We start from the raw sequence: 14,372 nt of genomic DNA on the forward strand, positions 1-14,372 counted from the left end.
GCAAGTTGGAGGGCTATCCAACTGAAGACAGCTGTCAAATGCTACCATCACCAAGCATGTGACAAACGAACTGTGGCATAATTCGACTTATGTACCGTAAGTCACGGCGAACCAACTGAATTATGGCCAGGCGTTTTATTTTTACTTCTTGTTCGTCTTAGCCTCATCACTCCCTGCCGACTTTGCGCTTCTTCTAGGTGTAGACTCAATGAATTTCTCATTCACAAATTTGCCACCCAATCTATTTCTAGCAGTTAGTACTATACCCGCAAGTCGAGTTCTCACCAAAACCCTCGAAGAGTTCCACTTTACATATCTCTGAAAAGAGGGTTTTATTATTCCCATACTTAATACTCCTCTTTTTCCAAAACCTTCGGGAGGTACGCTTACTACTGGCTGACCGCGCATTTCTGCTATCTCATAGGGAAAAGGTAACAAGACTTGGTGAAACATGGATCTACTCCCTCGCGCCCACTCTACTTTACTAACTTCATTGTTGAAGTTTTAATTCGTAACAAGAGGCACACGTCATTCATATCGATTTCTTTAACACCTTTGATTCCAAATACAATATGCTTTCAAACTCGCTTTCCCGCTATTAATTACCAATGGCCCACTTTCTACTTTTCTAGCAGATTCGAATTTCTTTTAATGGTTGCTCGTCCAAATCTCCTTTTTCCAAAGTTGCCTAAGACTGTATACCGGGCCCCTTATTACGTTTATTATTTATTAATGACCTTTCGTCTCTCCCTACATGCCTATAATTATCCTACGTAGAGTATCTCAAATTACTTGCTGCTGTTCCATCTCTGCTGGGTTTGGTGCTTGAGTACTCGGTGAATAAACTAATCAATCCATTGTAATGACAATGATGAGATCGCGATGATCAAAAGTACATCATGAGTGAGCGGAGACGACCTAGAGAGGAGAGCTATCCCAAAAACCTAAAAAGATGGCGAAATTGACCGAGAAAGTCCGCCCACAAATACTGAAGCTCCATCAAAGTATTCTGTCGACACGTGTTTGCACGCCTCTGTGCTAGCCAGGTTCGAGAATGTGGGGGTTCTTTGAACACTTTAATTCCTCACGAGTCATTATGCAAAGATTGACGTGTTCTTGTCGGTGCGTGGATCCGCACCGGATCCTAAAGGAAACATCACATCCTCGATCATTGTTCCTCCTCCAAAATAATGGCCTGAGGTTGTCAGATGCCGCGCCTGATCAAACATCTGAGGCAGGAGGAACAGTGATCGAGGTTCGCTCCTTCTCTGCTTGAATGTTCCTCTGTGATTTGACCTACTTTTACAATTGTGGCTGCTTAGTACTTAAAATTAAACAAAGCAAATTTTCAGAAGCCCTTTCATTAAAAAATAATTTTCCCGATGTGGATTATTCTATCCAGAACACATGTGAAGGTTTCCTAGTTTTCTTATTGCCTATAGATATCCTTAGCCAGAAATGACTAGATCACTATGATCTAGAGACACTTTTTGGTTGGGCTTAAACAATCCTTTGAGCACGCATATCTCCTCTGGACTATTTCATTGATGGTAGATTCGCCGAGTACAGTTCCCTCAGCCATTCTTTTTCATTTTTCAGCCACACGAACGCATTTTCGATTCTGGTTTACATGTGGCGGCATCCTTACTCCCTTCCTTGTTAGCTCATCCACTGCCTCATGGCCTTCTTACCCAATGTGGCCTGGATCCACTTAGAGTTCATTTAGATGGAACTTAGTGTCATAATACTCGCTTCCCTATCAGTCAGGATGGCAGTTTCTGTTCCTATAGTTCCTTTGAAGATTGAAGCAGGTATATCGATTTATGGCGTATTCTTCTGCTGGAATATAGTGTGCTAACTCACTAGTTCAAAGTACCTTTTCTGCCGATTAATGACCCTGGTGTCCGCTCCCTCTGCTGTGATCGATCCTTCAGTGCACCCGAAGATCAGTTGCTGGTATAAAGCGTAGGTCGTTGTCATGCTCTCCTAGTTTGCCCTGTCACTGCAATGTGCTTGGAACTTCCTATCGAAAAACAAGCTCATTGTCATGCACTGCAAACCCTCAAAGCCATCAGCCGGTAAACCGAGTTCACCTGCTTTGGTCTCTGCGAGTTTGCAAGCGCCTCTGGCCACATAGGTGACGAGTACCACCGTAGAGCGGGAACATCGGAAACCAAACTGGCGTTCTGACAGGCCATTGCTGGTTTCGACAGTGAATAAGAGTCTGTTTTAGATGAGTCTATCCATAATCTTCCCATTGTATCCAACAGGCAGATAGGACGATACGATGCTAGGCTTCCAAGTGGCTTGCTCGAATCATGGCCCTTATACTTTGATGGATTTCCGGCGTTTCATGATAAATTCGCAAAGCTCTAGTATTTTATTACTATTATTGAAAATACGGTTTGTTCTTCTTCGACACTTCTATTTGACTACACCTTACCATCCTCCCCATCGAGAAGTCCATGGTGTTTTCCACTCATATCGGGAAATCTCAGGCAATCATAGCTAACTGTTTTTCCCGACAAGCGTGTCGACATGGATGTAAGGGATTAGGGTATTAGAACAAGTATTTTATTCATTCTCAGCAATTCAGGAGCGTAAAAGCTCTTCTGCCTCAATGGTTGCAGCTTTGGGAAGGTAAACTGTCCCCATATGTGCCCTGGCATATCACGCCTAGCACACGCCAATGGTTTTGCTCCCTTCTAGCTTGGCAGTTTAGGGATTATGGTTCAAAGCCATTTCCCAGTATCGTCTATCAAGCAGTCTATCGGTACAGGAACTGGTCGAAAGCGTATGCCGATGAACACGAGCCCCATACTCCACCCTTCGGACAACTGCCTCCCCTGAGTCTTTGCTGCCCTGTTACCCCTGAGCTATCCGGAATTTCCTCCTTCTTGAGTTCAGATGTTGATTTTTTCGGTTCCTTTCCTTGGCTCCTTTGTGGACATTTTAGATCCATCCTAAAGTTTTTGAGAGCCTCCTTTGCTTTCAGGCCTCCGCTCTAATAGCGCAGATATTATTTTGACCTGCGCCACTGAGGCCAGTTTTTTGCTGATGTCTGATATATTGACCTTAGGCGTATTTTTCCTGATTCATGCTTTTTAGCTTTCCTGATTCATGCTTTTAGTAGGCCAGTGTCCAGCTTGACTCCATTGCTTGGCTTTCCAACTCCTTCCTTCTTGGGTTTAGTAATCTTGTTCTCAGTACAGTGTAGATGTACCTCCGCCTGATGCACCAGTTTGTATTTGGTGTGGAACCCTGTTTACTTGTTGTTTTTCTTGTCATTTTTAAATTGTTCGTTTATGTGATTGTCACGTTCATTTGTCTGCACTCCACTACTTGACCTTTAAATAAATGAATGAATAAAAAGGTAAATGGCGATGGGCAAAACTTTATTTCGCCCTGAAAGAGTTCGGTATCTCGATAGAACTATTAAGGCTGACTAGGTTGACTTTGACCAATGAACGATGTCAATTATGTAAAAATATTAGGATTATTCACGAGACCCTCGAAAATCACTTTCGGTCTAAGACAAGCAACTACCTGTCATGTATCCTTTCCACTTTAGCACTTCTTCTGCTGTCATTGTTGATTCTTTTTGAGGACATTTTCCTGCTGATCTCTTTCCTTAGAAATTTGAGAACCAGAGGGTTGCTAGTTGATTGCGGCCTTTCTGGGGATTCTACGACGTCTCTGTCCATAATGGCATCAATGTGCTAGATTCGGTAAAAGTCATACAGGATCTGGTTAGATATATTCTTCGTACCATCGTCGTTTCTAAGGTCACCTATGTCGGTAATATTCTAGAAGATTCATCTTATTCTTTGTGTGCAACCTCTCCGTAAGGCCAAAAGCCGGTGCACAGTCAAGTGTTTTGAGGGCGCCATTCTTTGGAATATGGGCTTCCTAATGTAACAATGTGTTCCGCCAGAGTTTAGACCGTGATATTAGAAAGGACGCAGAATTCTGAATGCACATGCTCAGGGTCTAAGGGAGGTCTAATTACCTGTCTATAGCAGTACATTTTTACGCTATTGGGGGTAGGTGTATTGAGGCAAAGGATCGGATACAGCAGCTAGAATGAGCTGCTTACACAGTTTGAATTCCTGTTAAAGTGAGGGACGTTGAATAACCAAAGTTATTGGTAATGGTGACCCATGGATAGACGACTTGGTCAACAGTGATGAAAATTGAATTGAAACTAACTTACTTTGAAACGAACTTTTTTCGGTGTCACCTTCACTCGATTCCCGTATATGACAATCGTTTGACAGGTTTAATATTGGAGGGTTAGTTTTCATTTGATAACGCATAGATGAATTTCATCCAAATATAAATTCAGACGACCCTCCTATAGGCTTAGTGGAATTCAAATAACCAAGGCATCGGCATATGAAAGGTTCTCGAAGGAACTGCGTTGGGAGTCAGTTTTGAGATGTCAACTTTGAGAAAAGATAAATAGGTTGCGGAAAGAATGGAACCCTGTGGGATTCCAAGATGATTAGTATACGGAGAGGAGAACTGTTTCTGAACTTCTGCTTGGGAGTGCCGGCCATCTGGGCAGTCTAGCTTTGAGGGTTGTAAGTAGAAAGTTTGGATGTTGTTGAACCTATGAACTAGTCTGCATTGTCATACGGAATCTAGAGTCTGACCAATAAAAGAAGACAAGAAAGCACCAATAATTCCAGAGAATTTCTTTTGAATAATGATTGGAATTTTGGTAAGCTCAGTCGACTTTTTTACCACACTGCCTAGTAGTCTTTTCGATTATTTTGTGTTTGACGAAGGTAGTTGTTTAGGCAGAGTCCGTAAGTTTGGCTAGGAGATCTGGGTTCTGGAGTACGCCAAGCTGAATGGTTTTTTGGGAATATGATAATATGGGTTTAAGGAAGGCGACTGATGGATAGGCTTCGGCTTCAAAGTTTTGGCCAAACATGTTGAATGTGGAATAATTGGCGTTCCGAATATAGTTGGCGGCCGGTTTGCTTTTTTAGGAAGTGAGATGTTTTGACTTAAGATATCATTGAGCCTGATAATTTTGTCAAGGGGTTATTAATGTGAGTGGTATGTAGGGCGATTAAAATGTTTAGATCGTGAATCTCATACTTCACGAAGGATTACTGTGAAGAGTATCGATGTGTTTCTAAATAATCCCGGCTGTAGAATTTTTTGTAGTAGATGTCTTCAAGGTAAGAATGAAAGTTCTTCACGTTCTTGGTAGGGAGCGGCGGCATAAAATGGGAGATGTTTCGTGAAGCAGTACTTGATGTCAGCCAAAAATGTAACTGGTGTCCATTACTGTTTATATCGTTGTCAAACCAGGAGCTATTTTTGCCGCCGTTCTGTAAGATATAGGACCAACATTCGCCGGCGGAGCAGGATTGGTCCTCACAGAAAGATCTGATGGTAAGGAACTCGCTTGGCCCAAAGAATAGAGTTCGACAATAGAGGGATTGTGCTTAGATGAATAGGGATGCGTTTAGTGCCCTTTGCTATTCTCCCAACGAATCACGGACGAATCTAATTAACCCAATTAAGAAATGGAGTAAGTGGACCGATTGAAATCGTGGAAAATTGTTCTTCAGGCACTAAAAGCTTTTCCTTATTATTATTTAATATTTACAAATTTGGAAGAAAAATATTGTAATTGTTTAAGTTAGGAATATAGACTAAATATAGACATATAGACACTAAATATAGAAAACATAGTGAAGAAGTAACAGCAAACCACCTAAACAAATGTCAATATAGTATCTTCAACTAAAAATAGAATATCTATTGACTTTCTCCGGTAATATAAAAGAAGATTCGCCGAGTTCAGTGTCATTCGCAACGAGCAAGCAAGAAGTGAGTAAATCAATTCAAGTTATCAAATTAGATTTGAGATATTTTATTTTATTTTTCCCATTCCAAATTGTTGCAATCAATAGTTTCTCTGGTTTCACATAATGGATTTAACTCGGACCTTCAAAGTACTTTCAGGATTTTCATTCGGTTCTTTCAAAAGATAGGTTTTCAATTTAGTAACGGATCGTGGCAGCATGAACCCTTTCAGCATTTCAACATTGAGTTCGTTTTAAGTATAATTTTTCGAGAATTGAGGCCTTACTTTTTGCAAATACTACATCATCATTATTTTACGACGCTTCATATTTTCGTCCTTGCGATCATAGTCGATTTAATTATATAGGATAACGAGCTGGCATTTTCGCACAACTTATTCACTCTTGTTTTATTTTTCTCACCATCTATTCAAGCGTGTTTAACATCCTTGAAGGTCTATTAAATATTTGTTGGCAATGCAACCTATGATATCTGAAGTGAAAGCTCAAAAGCTGATCAAAGGATACCAATCATATACATGGTTTAGTTCCTGGCATTTTGTTCAGTAATGCTTTACTGCCACTTGGGGTAGAGAATATTTAACAGAGGTAGTTGTTTCCTGTTTCTTCTAGAGCACTACATCCGATTTCGTCCTTTGGACGCACGAAGTTCATGTCTTCACTCTTCTTGGTCGGGCGACCCTGTCCTTCAATTTAGAAAACCAAGCATCGTGTAACTTGCGTTGCCATTTTATAGGGTTCGGGGTTTTCTAGGTGGTAGTTTACCCTACACGGTACCTCTTAACATGCGTCTGGGAATTTTACTGATGTTCATAGTTTTCGAATCTTAATATGGATGACAGCATCTGGTTCGTCGAGGACTCGATCTTCGAAAGGATTAATTTCTTGTTCTCCGGCCTGGTGTATCTCTTACGTCTCGTAGCCATAATATAGGACCGCCCTCATCATATTTGGTGACTTTTGTGCCCTGTGCATACTTTTATTTTTTATAGTTGACGGTACGAAGTCAAATATTTTGTTGGTGAGCACGATTCGGCGTTCGATTTCGTCTATTCCGTTATTATTATGTACTCGTCTCTTCGATTATTTTTAGGCCAGCTTTTTCCGCTATTTCGTCAAGTTCCACCAGCTTCTCTTTCACGCTCCCTTTCGATCGTGCCACTATCCGGGATGATTTATAGTGGACTATTTAGATTCACTGGCATCTTTTGGAATATGTGACCAGAGAGTTGACTTAAGTTAAACATTCCCGGGTCCAACTCATTGCCTCCCTTTAATCCCAAATCTGTGCCAAGACATCATCTTGTAGGTTGTATATTTGAACAGTATAGACATCACCGTGCCACGTTAGGATTACTAAATTGGTTAAGAATCAGTCTCTTTATCTCGTTGTTTCGGGGTCGAATCCCACTTGGTCACCGATGTTTATGTTCACATTTGTCTTCTTCCGCTTCTGCAGGCGTATAACTTGCATTACAAATAAAAACTCAAAGAAAGAAACAAAAATACAAAAAAGAGATTGTTTGGATGCTTTATATTTCACAAGGGAGTTAACAAAAGACATATCTGTACCTGCTTCACTGAGACTATCTGATCAATCTTCGACTTTCCATGTTGAAAGCCTCGCTGATATTTGCGAAGAAATTTCTTTGATTAATTTTGACAGCGCTTTCCATTCTTAATTTCTCCGAGTGTAGGTGGTGGGGCAGGTACCTCTATGGCCTTTGCTCATTCGATGGGCAGTCCTTGTGTTTCTGTTATGCCCATTCAAAATATAATATGATCCTGAGATGGAATCCAGGTTCCACCAAACGACAACTTCATTCATTATCATTCATTCTAAAGATTTCATCATTTATATGTTTCTTTTTCTGCAGATTTTGTCGGCGATAGGTGGGATCTACGCATTTGTCTCTTTTTCCACTTGTGGGTCACTTCTGATACTGGTTATACGTATTTTTTATTGACAGCCTGGTGACATTCTTCCTTAAACCACTCATTCCTTTTATCTCGAGGTTCATGTCCAATGGTTTGCAACTAAACATATAGGTTAATTAACCACAAATTAAAGTTAAAAAATTTGATTACCCGTTGATGTGAAGCGTGCGTTTCGCAGTTTCGCACCGTTGGAAAATTTCCTTTCCTGGATCGCCACAACTCTATGTTGTACTTTTCCACCTGCTCGATGAGTGCTCTAAAGAGACCAGTGCCGGACAGGGAACACACCTTCCAGGGTCCAGGGGTCCAGGGTCAGTTTTGAGTTCCGAAATAATCTTATACTATGTACAGGTTATTAGCCTATTGTACAGAAGTCAGCTTAGGGCCACTCTGCTCGTCTCTGTTTTACTGCATTTTTTTTCTGCTGCATTCCCAACTATTTGTTGAGGATTGCAGTGACAAGCCTGGAAACCTTTCTAAGATATAGCATATGTCACCTCGACTGAGATTGTTCTGAAAAGATGGCACGCCCTTAACGTCCCTGAACGGTAAGTCATGTTTGCCTTTGTCCGATTGCTTTGACACACTAGTTCTTCCTCCCAGACATGTGCCAGGTATAATTGTATGGTGCAATAATTTGGGCCGCAATAAATCTGCACCTGCATCTTGGGCCACCAAACCAATTAAAATCATCCTTACTAATGATACACGGTCCATCATCGGTGTGGTCCACATGTTACTTGAAATTGCTCTTCGGGTCAATCATCACCCTTAAGTATTTGATAATCAGCTTTGAAGTGATGATGTGGCCACCAACACGAATACTAAACCTATTTCTGTTCCTTCGATTGGTAATCAAGGCCACCTCCAACTTTTGTTCCTGAAGGTCGAGCTGAATAATTTTCAGCCACGCTTTCCATTAGCATAAACTTCAATATCTCCAGGTTGTTCGGCGACGACAGACATGACTCGATCATCCGCGAAACCGATTATCGTAGCCTTCTTTGGAACGAAAAAGACATGAATCCCATTGTTCATCACCTTTCACAGGAAGGGACTTAAAAACGAGCCATGTGGTACTTGTGTTAACACGCTGTACCGCTTAGGTCCCTCAGTCGTATTGTACCAAAACTTCCTTTAGAGGACTTCACTCAAATAACTAGGAACACCCGTCTTGACCAATCAGCTTAGATACTTTCAGTTTGCTTAACTGAACCCATTTTGGGCGTCAAATGTTATCTCGGGCCAACAGTTTTTGCAGCACACCGCGTTTCGAGACAATTTGGAAACCACATCTCCGGCGTTCATAGCTAAATGGGCATAATGAAAACCAAGTGTTGTTCCGATGGGCCTTAATGAGGAAAATCTGTTATAAATGATCCTTTCTAACATCTCTCCAACCGTGTTTATAAGGCAAATCAGGGGATACGACAGTGGATGTCCGGTTGCTTATTGGGCTTCGATTGCAAAACTCTCTCCACCATGAGGGATAAATCAGTCGGGTCTAGTATTAGCAGCAAATTTAAGTTTATCGCCAATTCTCCCGTAAATCTACGAAAGTTCGTACTCAGTTACCACAGGTATGGTGAAGACGTTTAACTCTTATTTTTTGCGCTGCTCTTTATTTGGGAGGAGAAAACTGCCATCATTATATCGAGAAGAAAATGCGGACAGGTCAGTTGTGGTGTTCTCCTCCTCGTCTTTTTCATAACAACTTATTCTCTCATTCTCGCTTGTTGGTACGTATAGCCTGCTTAAGTCTACCGTGGAGATCCGTGTATGTTCTCCATTTCTTTCGATCAGTAGGAGATCCTTTTTGCTCTAAGGCATGCCGCCCGCAGCTCCGCGACTTATCCGTTATACTGAAAGTTTGGCCGCCTATTAGTGAGAATTCGCCGCATCCGTATAGCCTCATGGCCAATGGCATCTCTATGAATGCATCCCTTCAAATGTTTTCACGAACCATCCCTGATTCGCAACCCCGCGCATATCGCGCATATTGCCTGGTGGTCACTATGAGTATAGTGCTCTCTGAAAAAAAAATCAACGTCTGATCGACGGTTGATCCGGAGTCTGTCCAACGGAGAGTGGATGCATTTCCGTTGTTGGAGGACGCAAAAGCCATGAACAAAATGCAGCGTCTGTTATCCGTAGTTCAATTGACCCTACACCTAGTTTCCACACTATGATTTTGAGGTTTCAATTTGCTGCATCCGAAACTAGCGTAATAAGATTGCCTTGTTTTGAGCCATCGTATCAACCTCATTCCTTCATTGCATCCAAGGCTTCTCATAAATCAAAGGCTCCTGCAACTACCTGTGATGTGCTGACAGTCGACGCATTTTTTTCTCTTGTAAAGCATACAGTCATTGATATATATTGCACTTCTTGAATATATCACCTTCGCTTCCACATTTTCTGCGCCTCTCTGATAGGTCAAAGTTTCAAAATATCGCCGCTGCTTAGTCAAATCGAGGACATCTAAAACGGTGCTGCGTGACGAACAAGTCTATTTTCACTTTACTAACGTGCGTGTGAGTGCCTCCATATGCCTTCTTGAGTACTATGATTGCAAACCTTCTGGATATTCTCTTTGCTCGTGACTTCATCAATGTTTTCACATTATGTCAAAATCTAGTGATTTTTGGTCCAGGCCCCTTAAAGACTTTCTTACTTTCCCAAGGAAATTTTCAGCGGGTCTTTCCGGGAGATTTCTTCAGCTCCAGCATCAAATCCCATTTTTGAGAAAAGTTTTGTTCAGCATAGAATCACCTTTTTGCAAAGCCTAATGCGGCTGAGGTTTTCTCCAAGGTTCATCAGTTCCAGCGCGGATTTCACCTACCTGAGAATTTCCGCGGTTGTCATATCACCTTTGTAAGAAATGATGATCCTTCCGAGTCGTCGTCTTCTTTTGGGTGTCGCGTTTTTCTTTGCACAAACCTTAGTTTATGCTTCCTCGGTTCCTTTTTGGGGATTCATTTTCCTTAGGTTCATTAAATCTGGCGCCACTGTTTCCACACATTTGCCTATTTTGTTAGAATTTCCTTTTTCCAGTGAGCGGCCTTTTAGGGTCCTACGAGAATCCAAAAAATTGTTCGCTTCCTCTGCAGTCCTCTTTTCAAGTTTATTGCCTTGGCTTTTGTGGGGCGACACTTGGGTCAACTGAGTGACCCTTGCTTTCTTAGAGGCTTTTCTGTCGTCCTTAACACTGTCATTCAGAAATCGAATAACACCAACCATATTTTGAATGGACTGATGCACATTGTGTTTGCCCTTTAAGAAGTCGGTTAACTCTTTCCTCCGAGCAGGGCGAACGATGGTTCGTCTGTGTTTCTGTGAATTTGTTCACCACTATTCCTGAGATAGCAATCACATCACCGCGAACTGAGAAACGCTCAGCCTGTGGAGTATCTTTGGGTTGTTTTGCAACGAGTGTTCTTGGGAGTAATGTGCTCCTTTTATACGACTCTATCACCAGACCGCTTGTAGTATTATATGAAACAGTCACCAAGCAGTCCAGCACAGAGGCATTGCAGACTGGGGGCCTGTTTTCTCATCCCAAAAGCCACCGGTACTATGGTTCCGTGTCTGGGTACCGTAAGTTTTAATCTTCTCTCTTCCTCTATATCGGTTTTTTCTTGTGGGAATTTTTCCCATAGCCATTTTCTTTCACACTTGGATGTTTGTGGCCCATCTATTCGGCCTGCGCATAAACATATTCATACACGCACACCTCCAAATGCCTATACGATGATGCTTAAAAGCGTTCGTCGAACATTCCCTTATCCGCACGAAGTGACGCCCCTAATAGGAGATATGGCAAATCTGCAGAGATCTGCTCGCCTGTTTGTGTGGCCCATGCAGTTTTTTCAGAAACGATTACACCCAATTTCACGGAATGCCGTGAAAAGGTTGGACCTTTAGGCCCACCCACATGCAATGAATGACATTGTTCTGGGTTCTGCCAAAGGGGGGTGTACAATGTTTTTTACTACTCGTGGTCATGTGGGGTATCAAATGAAAGGTCTGAATAAACACTTCACACAGCAACACACTTCAAATCAGGTATTAGTTTTGTAATCAGTTTCAAAGAAGGTGACGAGGTTTAATGGGCTGTCCCCTTTTTAAGGGACCAAATCACTCTTTTAGATGCTTCAAACCTTTTCCTGTCAACAAGAATTCAAATTCCTCTATTTGGCTGCTCGAACCCTTGAAACTTCTTCTTTTAGAATAGACTCGACAGAAGATCACCAAATGTCAGATGCCGGCCCCGCCATTGAAGACCTAGATCCTTGACGAGCCAGTCTGTCAGCATCCTTATTACCTGGTATCCATATAAGGGACGTTTCGCCAGGTTTCAACAGCAATAGTTAGCTGCACATGGTGTTGCTATTTAGTGATGATAACCCTGCTTCACTGTCGGAATAATTTCGAAAGGCTGGATCCTAGCGACGTGTATCTGAAATTTGATGCCTGTTTTCCCAAGTGTCAGACGAGTTTGGTTTCAAAATTCCAGATTCTCTTCAAATCTAGTACTAATATTAACCGAAGATGTAGATTCAGCTTAAAATTTTCATTGATCCAAACTTCATCTCATTTCAGACAAGATGAAGTCAACGACGTTGCTTTTTGTGCTTTTTGCTTTCCTAAGCATTGCTAGGGGTTTCCAGATTGAAGATTTTGAGGAAAACCTAGACTCTGAGTCTGAAATTAGAGCTGTTCGTGCCACTGGAACGGGTTCTGGTTCGAGTACAGGATCCGGCTCAAGCACAGGTTCAGCTGCGACTACCACTACTACTGCTGCGACTACCACCACAGCAGCTGCCACTACAACTACAACTGCTGCGACTACCACCACTACTGCCGCAGCTGACACTACTACTACTGCCTCATCTGACACTACCACCACCACTACATCCTCAGCAACAACCAAGAAAAAACGTAGGTTCCGTATTCGTCACATCAAGTTCCGCAATATCCACTTCAAAAGACATATGGACAACAATAGTACCAGCACCGGAAGCAGTGGCAAGAGGAGGAGGAGGATCATTCGTCGTCGTTTAGTTCGACTTGTTCCTGTTCGCCGTGTAGTCCGACGCAGGGTAGGAGCTCGTAGAGTCCGTATCGTCCCAGTTTCAAGGACAGTTGGTCGCCGAGTTTTAATAGAACGCGATGCTGGCTTGCGAGTACGCACCGGTGGAGAACGCGTCAGGATAGTTCCTATCAACTAAAGGTTTACCTCAGGCCACTATGCATCCAACCAATATTCATAGGGTGGCGTGAGGTGGAAGGAATGTAGTTTGGTCAACTCCTTTAACAAACCTTGTAATTTAGTTATGAAAGTTTCCGATGGATTCAAAGATAAAATAAACCAAGCGCTTTGAAAATTAGTATTGGTATTAATTTAGGCCGCTAGAATAAAAGGACTACACGCACATCCGAACCTGAACCCATAATTTTGACGAGAAGTATCAAGCTAGGTAGGTGGGTATTGGCCGCCACTCTAGGAAGTCGAAAAGATCTCGTGGTCATGTATTGATATAGGGGGACCATCCTTCCTTGATTTAACCAAATTTGTGGATCCTAGCCATCTGGCTGTCAAGTAGTTCGAGTAGATTTCAGTCTTCTTAATCGCTAGCATGGCCTAGACTAGAGAAGCCCGCCCAACCAGTTTGGCGGCCTATAACCGAGAACCGTGCTGCGCAAACTGCTCATCCCGTTTTCGCGCTGTTCTCTCAACTTCGAGGGAGAAGTCAGAATGGCTTTGTTATGACTGTGGCCTGGATCTGACCCTAACCATAAAAAGGCTTCCAATATCACCAATACCTCAGCTTGGAATAAACTGGGGTAGCCTGGAAGACCATAACACTCGACAGCACTGTGTATCCTAGAATACTCCCGTTCCACCTGCACAGCATACTTGATTCGTTGGTAAATAATGTCGCGCCATAACCCCGCAACACCTTGCTGGTATTCCACTTATTCCTGGTTGGGAAGTCCATTGCAAAATTCTTCTTCTTCTTCAAGCTCAGCTTACCCTTGACATAGTCCGTTGGGAATGCTCCACGTCCCCGTGGTACCTAATAGTAGGAAGCGCACATTTTCTTTCTGAAATTTTTATGCAAGTGAAGGTATATGTACGCCTTCCGCAAGTAAAATTCGATACCTCAGGATAGTACCGATGATCCAGGGGAATTACTCAATCAAGTTACACAATCATTCTCCACATTGGAAGGGAAGCAAGCATTTTTTGAAGAAGTGTTAGAAATCAAACAAAATATGATGGGTGACTGGAATTCCTGTGTGCTGTAGAAGGAGGGCACTATCATGGAAAAGGTGAGTCAGATGTCCCCAGCTTGCAACCATAAGATTTTAAAATCAGGAGCGTGTAGGACGAAGCTACAATGGGTCAATGGCATCTGCAAGAGAGCATGACACCAAACTGCTGGTAGAACCAGGAAATCTTGACTTGGATTTTGTTTACGAGCGGGGAGACTTTGAAAATCAGTGAGGTAGAAGCAAATAAACCTGGAACTGGTATGTACTATATATGGTATGTACTAAGATCTTTGACACACAAATGCAGCG

General features: G+C 42.3%; 1 protein-coding gene across 1 annotated transcript; it reads left to right on the forward strand.

Annotated features, from left to right (window-relative positions):
• Positions 1-5,820: 5,820 nt before the first annotated feature.
• LOC119654776 (probable serine/threonine-protein kinase mkcB) lies at positions 5,821-13,174 on the forward strand. The gene is made up of 2 exons (XM_038060318.1): positions 5,821-5,850; positions 12,387-13,174. The coding sequence occupies exon 2, from the start codon at positions 12,392-12,394 to the stop codon at positions 13,013-13,015; it is 624 nt and encodes a 207-aa protein (XP_037916246.1). The 5' UTR covers positions 5,821-5,850; positions 12,387-12,391; the 3' UTR covers positions 13,016-13,174.
• Positions 13,175-14,372: the final 1,198 nt, after the last annotated feature.

This window comes from Hermetia illucens, chromosome 4 (assembly GCF_905115235.1).
Source record: "Hermetia illucens chromosome 4, iHerIll2.2.curated.20191125, whole genome shotgun sequence".
Lineage (NCBI taxonomy): Eukaryota > Metazoa > Arthropoda > Insecta > Diptera > Stratiomyidae > Hermetia > Hermetia illucens.

Bases quoted from the DNA above. Each gene is read 5' to 3' on its own strand.
- LOC119654776 (XM_038060318.1), top strand. From the start codon at position 12,392: ATGAAGTCAACGACGTTGCTTTTTGTGCTTTTTGCTTTCCTAAGCATT.